At 33.0% G+C, this 13862-nt stretch overlaps 2 protein-coding genes across 2 annotated transcripts; one reads left to right on the plus strand and one right to left on the minus strand.

Annotated features, from left to right (window-relative positions):
- Nucleotides 1-1766: 1766 nt before the first annotated feature.
- LOC133288891 (E3 ubiquitin-protein ligase SINA-like 10) lies at nt 1767-3985 on the plus strand. Its single transcript, XM_061486725.1, has 4 exons — nt 1767-1910; nt 2103-2351; nt 3007-3088; nt 3291-3985. Exons 1-4 carry the CDS (start codon nt 1767-1769, stop codon nt 3983-3985), a joined length of 1170 nt encoding a protein of 389 aa, XP_061342709.1.
- Nucleotides 3986-6707: 2722 nt separating this feature from the next.
- On the minus strand, nt 6708-10410 carry LOC133288842 (LRR receptor-like serine/threonine-protein kinase GSO1). The gene is made up of 4 exons (XM_061486674.1): nt 9948-10410; nt 8874-9134; nt 7877-8749; nt 6708-7604 (listed from the first exon to the last, which is right to left on the minus strand). The coding sequence occupies exons 1-4, from the start codon at nt 10378-10380 to the stop codon at nt 7123-7125; spliced, it is 2049 nt and encodes a 682-aa protein (XP_061342658.1). The 5' UTR covers nt 10381-10410; the 3' UTR covers nt 6708-7122.
- Nucleotides 10411-13862: the final 3452 nt, after the last annotated feature.

Genomic DNA, 13862 nt, shown 5'->3' on the forward strand with positions numbered 1-13862 from the left:
GCTAAGACTTGAGGCACTCAACAAATAACATTAGCGGAGGATCACCATATATATATATATATATATATATATATATATATATATATATGTGCGTATAATCAGTGAACAGTAACTGATAAATCGAATTAATCAATAGCAAACAGAAAATTTTCATTCCATATAATTTTGAATTTGATTCTCGAATTAGGGTAAAACCGATAGACAATCACATTTTTTCACCAAAAAACAAATTAAACTGCAAATTAATGAAAAGAAAACAATAAAAGCTGAAGTTTAAGAATGATACATGGGGCAAAGATATATTATACCTAGAAGACAGGAATAGTCAATGGTTGACAGCAGCTGCAGCAGTCAAGGACTTTAGGGTCGGAAAGGGTGGCAGAAATAGGGTCTATGCCGTTAAACTTAGATGTTGCTTCATCATCTTCCATAGGATTCTCTTCTCCAACATCCTCGTCATGATTTTCACTCCCTTGACAATGCACATAGTCTTCCAACTCAATTTCACAACATTTTCCTTCCTCTTCCGGATCTTTCTCTTCCTCTTCCTCCTCAACCGGTTCTTTTTCTTCTTCTTTTTCGACCACATACTCTTCCGGATCTTCTTCTTCTTCTTCTCTTCCTCTCCTCCTCTACCGGTTCTTCTTCTTCTTCTTTTTCTCTACCACATACTCTTCCGAATCTTCTTCTTCTTTCTCTGCCACATACACTACCGGTTCTTCTTCTTCTTCATCTTCCAGCAGAGGCTGTCTGATGTATTCATATTCAATAGTAGTAAACCTACGTCGTTTATGGTTTTGGACTGGATTGCAGCTAGATCTTTTCCTTTTATGGAAACGATTAACCGAACCTTTTCTCCATCTCTCTCTCAGTTTTCTTTGCTGTCTTCAAACCCTATGCTCTCTCTCAATTTATTTACATTAGGATTACCGCTTTATATTCTCTGGTCACGTGCCTTCCCAGATTTAGTTAAACTCTCGATTTTATATCCGAGCGAAAAAATCGAAATTTGCCGCGGAAAATTTGACCCAGTTTGAACAACTGCACTTTTAAGTATAATGAATAATGGCATTTATCTAATTTTCTTTTCTTTTTGTTTTGTTATTTAGTTGAATTTGAAACCCTGATTTCGTTTAGAAATTGTATGTGCGTTTTAGATTTTACTCTTTTTTTATTCAATATCTCTAGATACCGAGGGATTTTGAGATAAATTAGTGTAGCACTTTGTATTTTAAATAGGGAAAACTTCAAAAAAGACTCTATAAGTTTTTTAATTATCACTTATCCCCCTCACAAAAATTTCGAATCATTTACATCTTTATTTCAATTTTTTCATCATTTACCCCCCTGATTTATGTTTTTTTTATCACTTACCCCCTCATTTAGGGGACTTAGGGGGGTTAATGATAAAAAACTTTAAGTCAGGGGGTAAATGATTATTATAACGAAATCAGGGTTTCAAATTCAACTAAATAACAAAACAAAAAGAAAAGAAAATTAGATAAGTGCCATTATTCATTATACTTAAAAGTGCAACTGTTCAAACTGGCTCGAAATTTTCCGCGGCAAATTTCGATTTTTTCTTGTAGTGACTTGGCGTATAAGGATTTAAAGATTTAACAAATCATAACGGCTAGGATATAAAATCGAGAGTTTAACTAAATCTGAGAAGGCACGTGACCAGAGAATATAAAGCGGTAATCCTAATGTAAATAAATTGAGAGAGAGCATAGGGTTTGAAGACAACAAAGAAAATTGAGAGAGAGATGGAGAAAGGTTCGGTTAATCGTTTCCATAAAAGGAAAAGATCTAGCAGCAATCCAGTCCAAAACCATAAACGACGCAGGATTACTACTATTGAATATGAATACATCAGACAGCCTCTGCTGGAAGATGAAGAAGAAGAACCGGTAGAGTATGTAGCAGAGAAAGAAGAAGAAGATTCGGAATAGTATGTGGTAGAGAAAAAAGAAGAAGAAGAACCGGTAGAGGAGGAAGAGAAAGAAGAAGAAGATCCGGAAGAAGAAGAATATCCGGAAGAGGAAGAAGAAGAAGAAGATCTGGAAGAGTATGTGGTCGAAAAAGAGGAAGAAAAAGAACAGGTTGAGGAGGAAGAGGAAGAGAAAGATCCGGAAGAGGAAGGAAAATGTTGTGAAATTGAGTTAGAAGACTATGTGCATTGCCAAGGGAGTGCAAATCATGACGAGGATGTTGGAGAAGAGAATCCTATGGAAGATAATGAAGCAACATCTAAGTTTAACGGCATAGACCCTATTTCTGCCACCCTTTCCGACCTTAAAGTCCTTGATTGCTGCAGCTGCTGTCAACCATTGACTATTCCTGTCTTCCAGGTATAATATATCTTTTCCCCATGTATAATTCTTAAACTTCAGCTTTTACTGTTTTCTTTTCATTAATTTGCAGTTTAATTTGTTTTTTGGTGAAAAAATGTGATTGTCTATCGGTTTTACCCTAATTCGAGAATCAAATTAAGAATTATATGGAATGAAAATTTTCTATTTGCTATTGATTAATTTGATTTATCATTTACTGTTCACTGATTATACGCATATATATATGGTGATCCTCCGCTAATGTTATTTGTTGAGTGCCTCAAGTCTTAGCAGTTTATAATTTTTAGTCTTTGCACCATCTTTTCTGTATACTTGCATGGAAAGGTAAGGGTATTTCTTTGAAATTACTATTAAAAGTGCTCCTCACTACATCATAAGTTAACTTATGATAAAAAACAAATATACATATACTAATGTATCACATATTCATTCATATTTATCTAAATAAATAGTTAATTACTCGAAATATAACAGTTTATATTATTTAGCTCTTTTACAAAGTTGAATTAGGTAGAGTCTCATATCCAATATATCATGTCCGTTGTTAACAGGAGACCAAAAAAAGCTTTATGTGATATGGACTTTAATTTATGTGAGCTTATTGCTAGAAAATTTTGATTAAGTAAGCTGTTTTTTTCATTACTGTATTAAGTATCATTCTGATACATCACTAGGAATTGAACTTAATCTTAGATTCTTAGTCAAACAAGCTGTTGTGCATGCTTTTAATCCTGGTATGAGAAGTTTTTGTTGTGGTACTTGTGGTTCTTTTTGTTTGTGTTTCTTTTATTTGTTATCTGGCTTGTTAGTTGAGTATAATTTGAACTTTTTACTACAATTTGCAAGCCTTTCTAATGCATTTGTTTATTTTTGTTCGTTATAAGGTACCATATAATGCAGAATCTAATTTAATAACTTTATTTGTGATTTTTGTAGCAATACAGTGCGAGAAAGGGCATTTTGCTTGCTTTACCTGTTGTGCTCTTGGAAGGGAGTGTCTTGAGTGCTCATCTCGCATTCCTTACAACCGTTGCAGAGCTATTGAGAAAGTGTTGGAATCTATTAACATATCATGCCTTAATGCAAAATATGGTTGCAAAGAGACATTCAGTTACAGTGAAAGGAATAACCATGAGAAGAAATGTATCCACATTCCATGTTTCTGCCCACACAAAGGTTGTGATTTTGTTGCCTCATCAAAGTTGTTATCACTCCACTTCAACAATAAACATAAAACTTCTGGAATCCAATTTTTATACAATCACACTTTCCATGTATCCGTGAATCCTTATGATGAATTCCTTGTTCTTCAAGAGCAAACATATGGAAATATGTTTATTCTCAAAAACAATGTTGTTGAGAATATGGCAAATGTGGTCACTATTAGCTGCATGGGGCCTAACTCTTCTCAGCCAGGGTATGCTTATGTTATAGTCGCCAAGTCTCAGGGATGCTGTCTAATGTTGAAGTCTTTTACCAAGAACATTCAAAGGGGCATTGCAGATATTCCTTCATCAGGGTTCCTTGTGATTCCATTTGACCGTTCTGATAATTATGCATCTCTCCATCTGGAGATTTGCATAAGAAAAAGAAAGAATGCTTCACACATTGCAGAGTGGGAAGGTCCTTAGCTCTTTGTGGGTTCATTTCTAGATATAGAAATTAGTCTTTGATCGGTTTCTTTATGTAATTTTTGTCTTAGAGTGAGATGAATCATATTCCTTATGCAAAACAAATGTGTTGTATATACATATGTAGACAATCAACCTTGACTTTTTTAAAGAAAGATGTTATTAGTACCTAGTTAACCAGAAAGTACGTGCATGAATACATATGTTTGGTGTTTTAGTATTTTAATCTTTAATTATTTATGAGGAAACTTGTTTAGTCAAACTTGTCGCGCTTTTTTAAGTGGAATACATTTATATGTTTCCAGCCATCATCCCCTTTTTATTTTTGTCTTTCCACATGCACACTTCACCTCCTAGACACTTGAGTAGAAAATCACCTCTCTCCCAAAATCCTTCTTTTGATTGGAGCTTCCACCCATTCATAGCAACATCATATCCTTGTGCTTTGGTACCAGATTGCATGCATTATCAACTGTCCAGAAGCTTGGAAGGGGCCCAGTGAGAGATTTAATTAAGCTACTAACTGATTCCATCAAAGACTAAGTAAGACTGAGATCAACCAAAACCTTTGTTTTAGAATTTGTTCATCACTTGTAAGTGTAAAGGAAGACTTCCATATTATGTTCCCTGAAAAATTCGATTCCAAGGCATGCAAGGGCCAAGGGGTGGAGATTTTGTTCTTTTAGCTAATATTTGGTGTCAGGAATAACTTCATTGGCTGGGAATGGGTTTATGGGAGGGATTGACTAAATTAAGAACCAAAAAATATGATTTTTAAACCCAATCATGAATTCTTGAATGTAAAACAAATCTAGAAATTTCTTTTCATATGCTGCACACTTACCGAGTTATACACTTTGTCACAATATTTAGCAAAACATATAATTATTGAGGCTGAGGTGAAAGCATGCCTACTTTTACTATATTAACTATATGTACATATTTTTACCGAGTGGTAACGAATTGTTATGTCGTGTTTTATTTTAGTCTTGGAGAATTAAAATATGTATATACTTTTGAAAAACTTTTGGTGGCCATTATAATTAGTCACTTCAAATATTTAAATCCGTCAACTAAACTCAAATTATGAAGAAACAAAAAATGCTATGTACATTAATAATCACATGTTCCCATCAGATTATTTGTCGAAGTTTAAGAATTTTGTAATTACTTGCTATCATTTTAAAACTTTTGAGTATGTGTAGACCTTTTTTTATAAGAAAAAATAAATTTGGTCATTATTCAATGTAAAACAGTATACAATATGAATAGAACATTTTAACAAGTTTTTATGTGATACCCACCAATATAGAAGATTTTCTTCGGAATTTGACTAGAGAGACAAACACATAAAGCAACTAAACTAAAAAACAAGTAAACTTCTCCAAACCATTTAAGCCCATACAAAAAGGTTTGGTTAAGATACGTGAGATTCCAAACAAATGAAAGCTAACCGCACAAAAAAAAAGAAGCTAACCGCACATGCTCTGCAAAATTATTCTAAACCATCCACAATAGCAATCCACCATTCTCCTCCAAAAGGTTATTTTAGTTGTACTAAGGCTCAAAGTCTCGTTGCCCAAGCTATGAATTCAAGTAAAATAACAAATTATGTGAAGCAAAGAGCATCCTAATTTCTATATAATAGAAAATGAATTGTTTGTGTGTTCAGATTAAAACTTTTTTCCTCATAAGAGTGTAATATCTCAATATAACAGTGGCAATGATATAGAACAAAGTGTTGAGTATGATTCATACTTTGCATTCAAATGATAACTCTTGTTTGCAGGAAGACTCTTGATGTCGGTCTCGGGCTTATTTTATTTTATTTTTCTTTTTTAGTAATTTGGATTTGAGTTCATGAATAGCTAATGTTACTTAGAGTTTTCTAAACCTATTTATATTTCCCAAACTGAATGACTTGTAACGGGTGTGATGAGAAAAATATAGTAAATATTTCTAGACATAACTCACATCGGATGAACCAGGATAAATTTTGTATCTTCGTTCTCTTCCCTTTCCCTCTTTTACTTTGTGATTGTTTGTGTATTTGTGTTCGATCCCAACACAAAGCTCTATGGAGAGTCATCATGAATATAATCTCAGACGAATGCTAGTGAGATTTCTACAAAGTAACAGCTCTTTTACAAAGTGTAGAAAACACATCGTCACTGGCCAAAGAAAAGGTATTTATAGGTGGGGGAGATTCTCCAATTATGAGTGAAAATATGAATCATAACTATTTTATCCTAGTGAGCCTCATTTTACGTGAGGTATGAGCACGAAAGTGAAATCCTCTCCCATAAGAGTGTAAGAATCTCATTTTAAAATGCAGAAAAATGACCCTTTAAATAAGTTTTGGCCCATCCAATGGACCAGTGTGGCCAATCCAAAAAAAAAATGCCAAATAAGAATTCAAAGTGATTCTAATTCTGTCACTATTTCTATCACATTGTTTAAGGGATGTTGAATGACACAATTTTGTCCAATGTACACTCAAAAAAATAAGAAGAGAGAGAAATAAAATAAATAAATCGTATCCATTTTTTTGTGTATACATGATACAATCTAACACAATGCAATATGAGAAATATATTCTCCTTATTTCAATCAATGATTTACCATAACATTCCTATAGTTTGGAACCGAAACTCTAGCACTAGAGAGCAACACTAGGAAACGAAAAACCCCAAACTAATCATCCTGAGTCAGCCTTCCACAATCTAAAGGAAGACGGTGTAGATAGGTGCAAAAAGCATTGTAGGACTAGAGAATATGAATTATGACGTGCATTTCCATTGGAGACATTGCTTTTACTTTTGGTTTATGGTTAGTTGGAAATGGGAGATTGAAAATAAGAGGCATTTCGACATACAACCCCAAAAGAAAGAATAAAGTAAAAAAACCAACAACAATGACAGATGACTAGAGAAAAGAAATGCCCAAATAAATACCCTTCCTAGGCTACAACCTACTTTTCCAAGAGATTCACAGAAAAGCTAGTCCTTAGTTAAGGACACAGCACAACGTCAAGCCTTACAAGGTCACCACCATGTGTGATCATCTCATCAGCCATTTTGCCAAACAATAGAAAACTGGTGTGGTGATGATTGTTAAAGTAAACTAAGTAATTCAAATCAGATACAGCTACTACAATTGCTCAGTTCTTGAACAATGGCTTCCATGGTTGGCCTCTCAAAAGGAGACTCATGGGAGCAAAGTAAAGCCATTCTTGCAAGTTTAGCTGCCTCGTATTCGACAACTCTGCCATGGAGATTTGGATCAATAAGTTCTTGAATTCTTAAGGATTCTGCAGCAAGGCGCATTGAGTTAGTGACCTTATGCTTCCCTGTGAGGATCTGGAAAAGAAGTACCCCAAAAGCATAAACATCACTTTTCTCAGTGAACCGGCCGGTAGTGGTGTATTCTGGAGCCAGGTAACCCTTTGCTGCACTACCCTTTAGTGCAGAGAAGACAATATCATTCGTGAGAAGCTTGTACAGGCCAGAATCTGAAAGCAATGGGTTGTACCACTGATCAATGAGCACTTTCTCAGCTGAGATGTTTTGGTGAACAAGGACTAGTTTGTTTGCCTTGTATGCATGTAAATATGCAATACCTGATTAAGATAACAAAGGTTCAGTATATAAACATGAAGAGAAATGATATATAATATTTAGTATAGCATATAATATATAATATGTAATGATGTTGACATCTCTTGAAGCATCTATAAGTAGTAGTGAGAAACGAAATGCTCAATTATTTACCAATCACTTCCTTTTTCTTAGCATGCTGATGGTTTATATCTTAGAATATCTCAAAAACTGCTGAAGTCTCAAATTATTGGAAAGTAAGTTATTTTAATAAATGGCAGGATAGAAGAGTAACCTTTAGCAATCCCTTTTACAATAGAAACTCTTGTTGACCATTCAAGGACTTCTCCATCACCTTCCTTCACATCAAGGTGGCGCGATAGATTTCCATTGGAAACAAAGTCATAAATCAGGAAGCATTCACCTCGTCCCCTTGAACAGCAAAATCCTCTCAACCTCACTAAATTATCGTTCCTCAGTGAGGTTAAAATGTTCAATCCCTTCAGAAATTCAGCTTCATCCGATTTGCAACTAGTTTTACTGATGCTCTTAACAGCAACAACAGACCCGTCTCTTAAAACTCCTTTATATGTTGCACTAAAGTTACTCTTACCCAACAAATTCAACTCTGAGAAATACTGAGTTGCTGACTCCACTTCTTCCAAGTTGAACCTGAAACTCTGGAACACATCTTGTCTATCCCCATTGAAATTCCTACTATCAGCCAAAGGGTCCCATCCATTAGAGTACTCAAGACTGGCCAAAGGAGATCCATTTTTCCTGTATATGCCCTTGGCTTGATCAGTACTCAGACGGCTTTCAGAGATATCAAAAGCATTTCCAAGCCTTTGTTTCCGTCGACGATACATGATGAAGGTTAGAATACCAATTGCTGACAATACGGTTGTAACCAGAACTATGCCAACTGTAATAGATGTTGCTTGTCTGGATTTTGATGAATTCTGGCACTGAGTTGCATTGCAAAGCAACCTCACATTTGCAGTTTCTGGGATATTTCTTGTCAGACCAGTAACTCCGGCTCCATAAGGATCAGGTCTGGTGGTATTGAATTGAGCTGAAGCATTGCAAGCTTTCAAGGATGAAAACCCAACTCCACATAACCCCAAGTTGTATTCATACACAAATCCATCATCTAGTCTCTTCAAAGCTTCATTAAATCAAGGAAAGCAAACAAACTTATTTAGATTGATCATTTCCGATGAATAAAACATATTAATGAAGAAAAGGAGAGAAGCAATAAAATAAAATCTAAGCAGTCGCATCATTATTACCAGGAGGTACATTCCCAGAGAGAGTATTGTTGTGAACATCTAGCACTTGCAGTGAAGGAACATCAGCTAGTTTAGTGGGAATGGAACCAAAGAGATGATTAGAGCTCAAGTCTAGCCTCATCAACATTCCCAAATCACCTAGACTAGCAGGGATAGCTCCAGTTAATTGGTTTGACTGCAGAGCAAGAACACTAAGCTTTTTCAAATCACCAACCTGTGTGGGTATGCTTCCTGTTAACTGATTATAACAAAGCTGCAAAACTACAAAGCAAGTAAAAGGCCAAAATAAGCACACACTCGAATTTGAACCACTAATGAAACATTATTTCTACGCAAAGCTAAAGAAAACAGTAGGAAAAATCAAATCTTGGGTTGCAACTTCAATTCTAAGGAACAAATACTAAATGGAAAGAAGGTTAGTAACAGTCAAATTGAATTAAAAGTGATTGTTGTCAACAGTAATATGTTTAAATTTTTATGGACGATTGTAAATTGTATGATATTGTAGCCTTCATGAAATAAAATCTTCATTTGTCCAGAGAAAAAATAAAGAATTTTGTTTTGTAAAAAAACAATCGTTAAATAGAGTTTAGAAAGGGGACAAGAGATTAATATTTCTGGTACCACTTCATTCCCAGTTCACACCTACCTCTCGCAATTAAAGCAGAAGATATGAGGGTGTTCAAAATCGCATTTATAGTTGCATAAAATGTTTTATAAAGAAGATTTCCCTAATAAAACATGTTCATAACCTTGGAGTGCAAAAGTATTTAATGCCATAATTTCTTTTTCCTTCTTGTAAAATAACTATTTTGGAATATTGCAATGCAAGAGAACCCACCATTACAGAAGGAAAAAAAAAGTAATAGAAAGTCAATCACAGGAAATGAAACTTTAATGGTACAGAAAATAAACAAAACCAAGCTCAAATCTTCCACAGAAACCCTTAACCAAACAACATTGAAATGTACACAAAACAGAAACAAGCCTTCAAAAAGGGACCACTTGAAGCAGAACCAAGATGAAGAACACAAAAAGTTCCAATCTTTTCAATAAAAAACAGAACCATTTTACCTTGAAGGTTCTCCATGTTGCCAATCTCAGGAGGGATTTCACCAGACAAATGATTCACATTCAAGTACAAATCACTAAGCTGAGTCAAGTTAGCAACTTCACTTGGTATCTCTCCATACAAAGAGTTGTAATGCAAGTAGAGTCCTGTCAAATGCTTAAGCCCAGCAATGGCTGGTGATAGCTTCCCAGAGAGGCCTTTTCCCTGCAAAGAAACATTTGCAACCTGACCCTTTTCATTGCAAGCCACTCCTTCAAAGGAACCACCACATGGGTTGCCATTCATAGTCCATGAGGACAGAAAATGGCCTTCTGGATCCATAGTGGCTTTCAAGTCCATGAGTGATCTAAGCTCAGCATTCCCACATACACATGCTGGGTTCAAGAGCAAAACCAGGAGAGACAAGATAAGAAGTAGTAGCACTGAACAACCCATGTTCAGTTCGTGGATTAAACTGGTTGCGGATTCAACTTCAGTTATTGTTTGAACTTATTAACTTCTTGTTCATGAGAGAGTTGGTACTTGGTGGAGGAAGTGACAAAAAGTTGCACACAGAATGGACAGGTCAGAAACTAAAGAGGGGACAAAAAAAAATAATACTTATAATACTAATAATCATAAAGAAAGAGAGTGAAAACTGGGAACAACATTTACCTGAAGTTGTGTGTGTGTGTGTGTGTATATATATATATATATATATATATATATATATATATATATATATAAGGTAAGATATTCATACTATTAAATTTTTCTACTACCACTCTTGTTACTATTGGATTCAAAAGTTATTTTTCTTTTTTCTCTCTTTTATCAACTTTTCCTCTAATCTAATGGTGATTAGAGTAGTAGTAAAATAATAGTAGAAAAATTAGTACTATGAATATCCTACCTCTATATTAATATTTATGAATTTTTGATAAAGTCTTGATGGGGCAGGGTCAATTTAGATTACCGTAAAACTAAGAAATTTTACATCAAAAGTTAGTCATAGATGTTGTTGTATTTAATAACTCTCGTATTTAATAAATTAAAATATTAGATATAAATAAATAATTTAAATCGAGTGGTATAAAATAAGGGAAAAATATTTATCTTTTTAAATGACACAACTTATATCGTTTCACTCTGACAAAGAGGTGGGACCCACACTTTTATTTTTTTTGTCAACTCTCTCTCCTTTATCTATCTTTTTCTCTCTCTTAAAATGACACAACTTTACATCCTTTAAAATGACACATACTTTACCCGTAAAATAATCATTGCTAATTCCAAGGAGTGGTATAATTGTTAAGTATGTTGTGCCGAAAGAACGAATTACTAAACCTCAAAAATTTCTAGTTTGATTTCTAGCTAAATTAATTTAGAGAGTGTTTGGTAAAAAGAAAAATTTTAAAATTATGAGAATTTGAGATTGAAAATTTGATTTATTCATATTTGATACGAGGATTTTAAAAATTTTCTCGAAAAAGTCGAATTTCAGAAATTTATGTTTATGAAGAAAAATTTCATCTTGTATTAGGTGATATTTTAAAAATCTCATGCTATGAGAATATTTGACAACTTTTTTGGACATAATTAATCTTATATTTTCGAGAATATTTTAGTCTATCAAATACTTTTTTCGTAATATTTTCAGTCAACTCATTTTCTCACCATATTCTTAAGAATCATAATTTTCGAGTAAAAAAAAAAAATTCTCAACCAAACGCTACCTTAAGAAAAAATAGTAAAAATATTCACTCTCTATGTCACGAAAGAGATTAATCACATCTAAGTGGATGGAATACTCTTGACAAAATAAAATAATCATATGGTTTAATTTTTTTATATTGTAGAAAATAAATTTATTTCTTATACACGTAAAAATATATAAAGTTAATATTTTTTTTTCTCTCTTTTTGTATGATCTTATACCATTTAGTATATTTTTGGACATCTTCACGGAAAGTAATTTTATTCGAGGCAAATTCAGGATTAAAACTTTAAAGTTTTTTAAAAAATAATATAAAAAAATCAAATATATCTTCTCACGCTTACCAGCACGGCCCTCGTTCGTCAAATGAGCTGGTTAAAATTAAAACCATTTATAATCTACTAAACAAAAATTTGAGAATCTATTGTCATGAAAAGTAGTGTTCATGCTGCAGTGCATGCAACTTCTGATGAAGTGTTGACCGTTTGATTGGTTAATGGATGCACTTTCTGAACAAATGTTCGCATTCTCAAAGTATTTTGGGATGGAAGACATGTATGCTCGCTATTGTTCTGTACACTTCACCTTCATTCTTTAGGAGTGAACTGCAAAAGTAAGATATTTGTTTTATGAGTGCTGCAAAAGTAAGATTATGTGTGCCATGCCGGGGACGGTATGGCAGTATTATGATAACAAAATTCAATAGAGTTTGCTCCACTATCCAAGACAAGACAGTGATAATTATTGTTTCAAAGTTATTGAATTGTCATAAATTTCATTTTTTATAACATTATATAAATTTAGAGAAATATTAACCTCATGTCACATGAGACAACAAGTCTCTCTTACATACTCAAAAAGATATGGGTCTTATTTTAATTTTTTTTTTCACTTTTTTCGTGCAATGAGACTCACGTAAAATTGTGAGTGCAACATAAGATAAATATCTCCTATTGCATAAGAAAATATAATCTCATAAATTTAATTTTTAATAATATAAAAAATTTATGGATATGATCAAGTTCATCCATTTGTCTGAAAAAATAAAATCATTTTGTTTGGATGTTTTCTACGATAAGAAAAAATTCTACTAGGAAATTATATCTTAAAGCTTCCACTCTTTCATAGTTTCGTAGGTTGATTGGAGATTAATTTGAAATATTCAAAGTAATTTTGTTAAATATTTCATTTTCCTATGAAAGTTTAAATTTTTAAAAGTTTGGTCTAAAATATTTTATCTAAAATTCATAATACCTAAAAAACAATAGTTTAAAATTCATTGATGTAACTGTAAGTTCTCTATTTAGTACCAAGATCTAATATCATGGCAAAGAAAATAATCATTTCGAAGTTATCATTGCCATATTTATCATTATTTGTTGGGTAAAACGAATAAATCATGTCATTAATTTAACTATGGTATCAATACATTATTAACCTGATTATGACTCGATTAATGATTAGGCCACCGATTTATTTTGGACGAAATATACAAATCTTCAAAATACGAAACGAAAACTTAGTATAATATATAATATGTATTTTGAAATAAATTATTATTTCAACTCAAAATTCAACAACAAAAAAAATACATGCATGTGAGATTAATTTTCAAAGTACTTTTTTTTTTTTAGTCAACGAAATGTAGAAAAATTTGAATGATGAAATCAACGGAGGAAATTAATTTGTCTGACATTTTGGGTCCCACTGCTGATATTTGAGCACGTCTGCCACGTGGGTCCTCAGAGCATACACCACACGCTCCATCTGGCGCGTGAAAAATCCTTCTTGGTAGTGGGCACAGATTCCCTCGTGTTACCAACTTTCAAATTCAAACTCGGCCACAATCATGTGCTCTACGGTCCATCGTAAGCAAAAATGTATCTTCCACTTTATTCGTTCAATTTTCAAATTAGTCAAGAGAATATAAAAACACGAAAATAATCTTCACAATTACTTTTACGTAATATTTTAAGATAGTGTTTATATTTTTTAAGGATATAAAATCATATTATTTTCGTTAAAATTATAATGTTTTATAGTGAGAGAAAAGATTATATAATAAAAATCATGATATAAGAAAGTAGGATTTTTTTTAAATTTAAATATTAAATAAAAATTTATTTTAACTAAAATGACTATCCTTATAAAGGATAAATATTTTTCTCATATTTTAATAGGATTTGGTGTTTGTTCTTTTAAAAAACATAAAGAATCTCAT

This window comes from Gastrolobium bilobum, unplaced genomic scaffold (genome assembly GCF_033153095.1).
Source record: "Gastrolobium bilobum isolate Gb01-03AN ecotype WA unplaced genomic scaffold, APGP_CSIRO_Gbil_v1 utg1851, whole genome shotgun sequence".
Lineage (NCBI taxonomy): Eukaryota > Viridiplantae > Streptophyta > Magnoliopsida > Fabales > Fabaceae > Gastrolobium > Gastrolobium bilobum.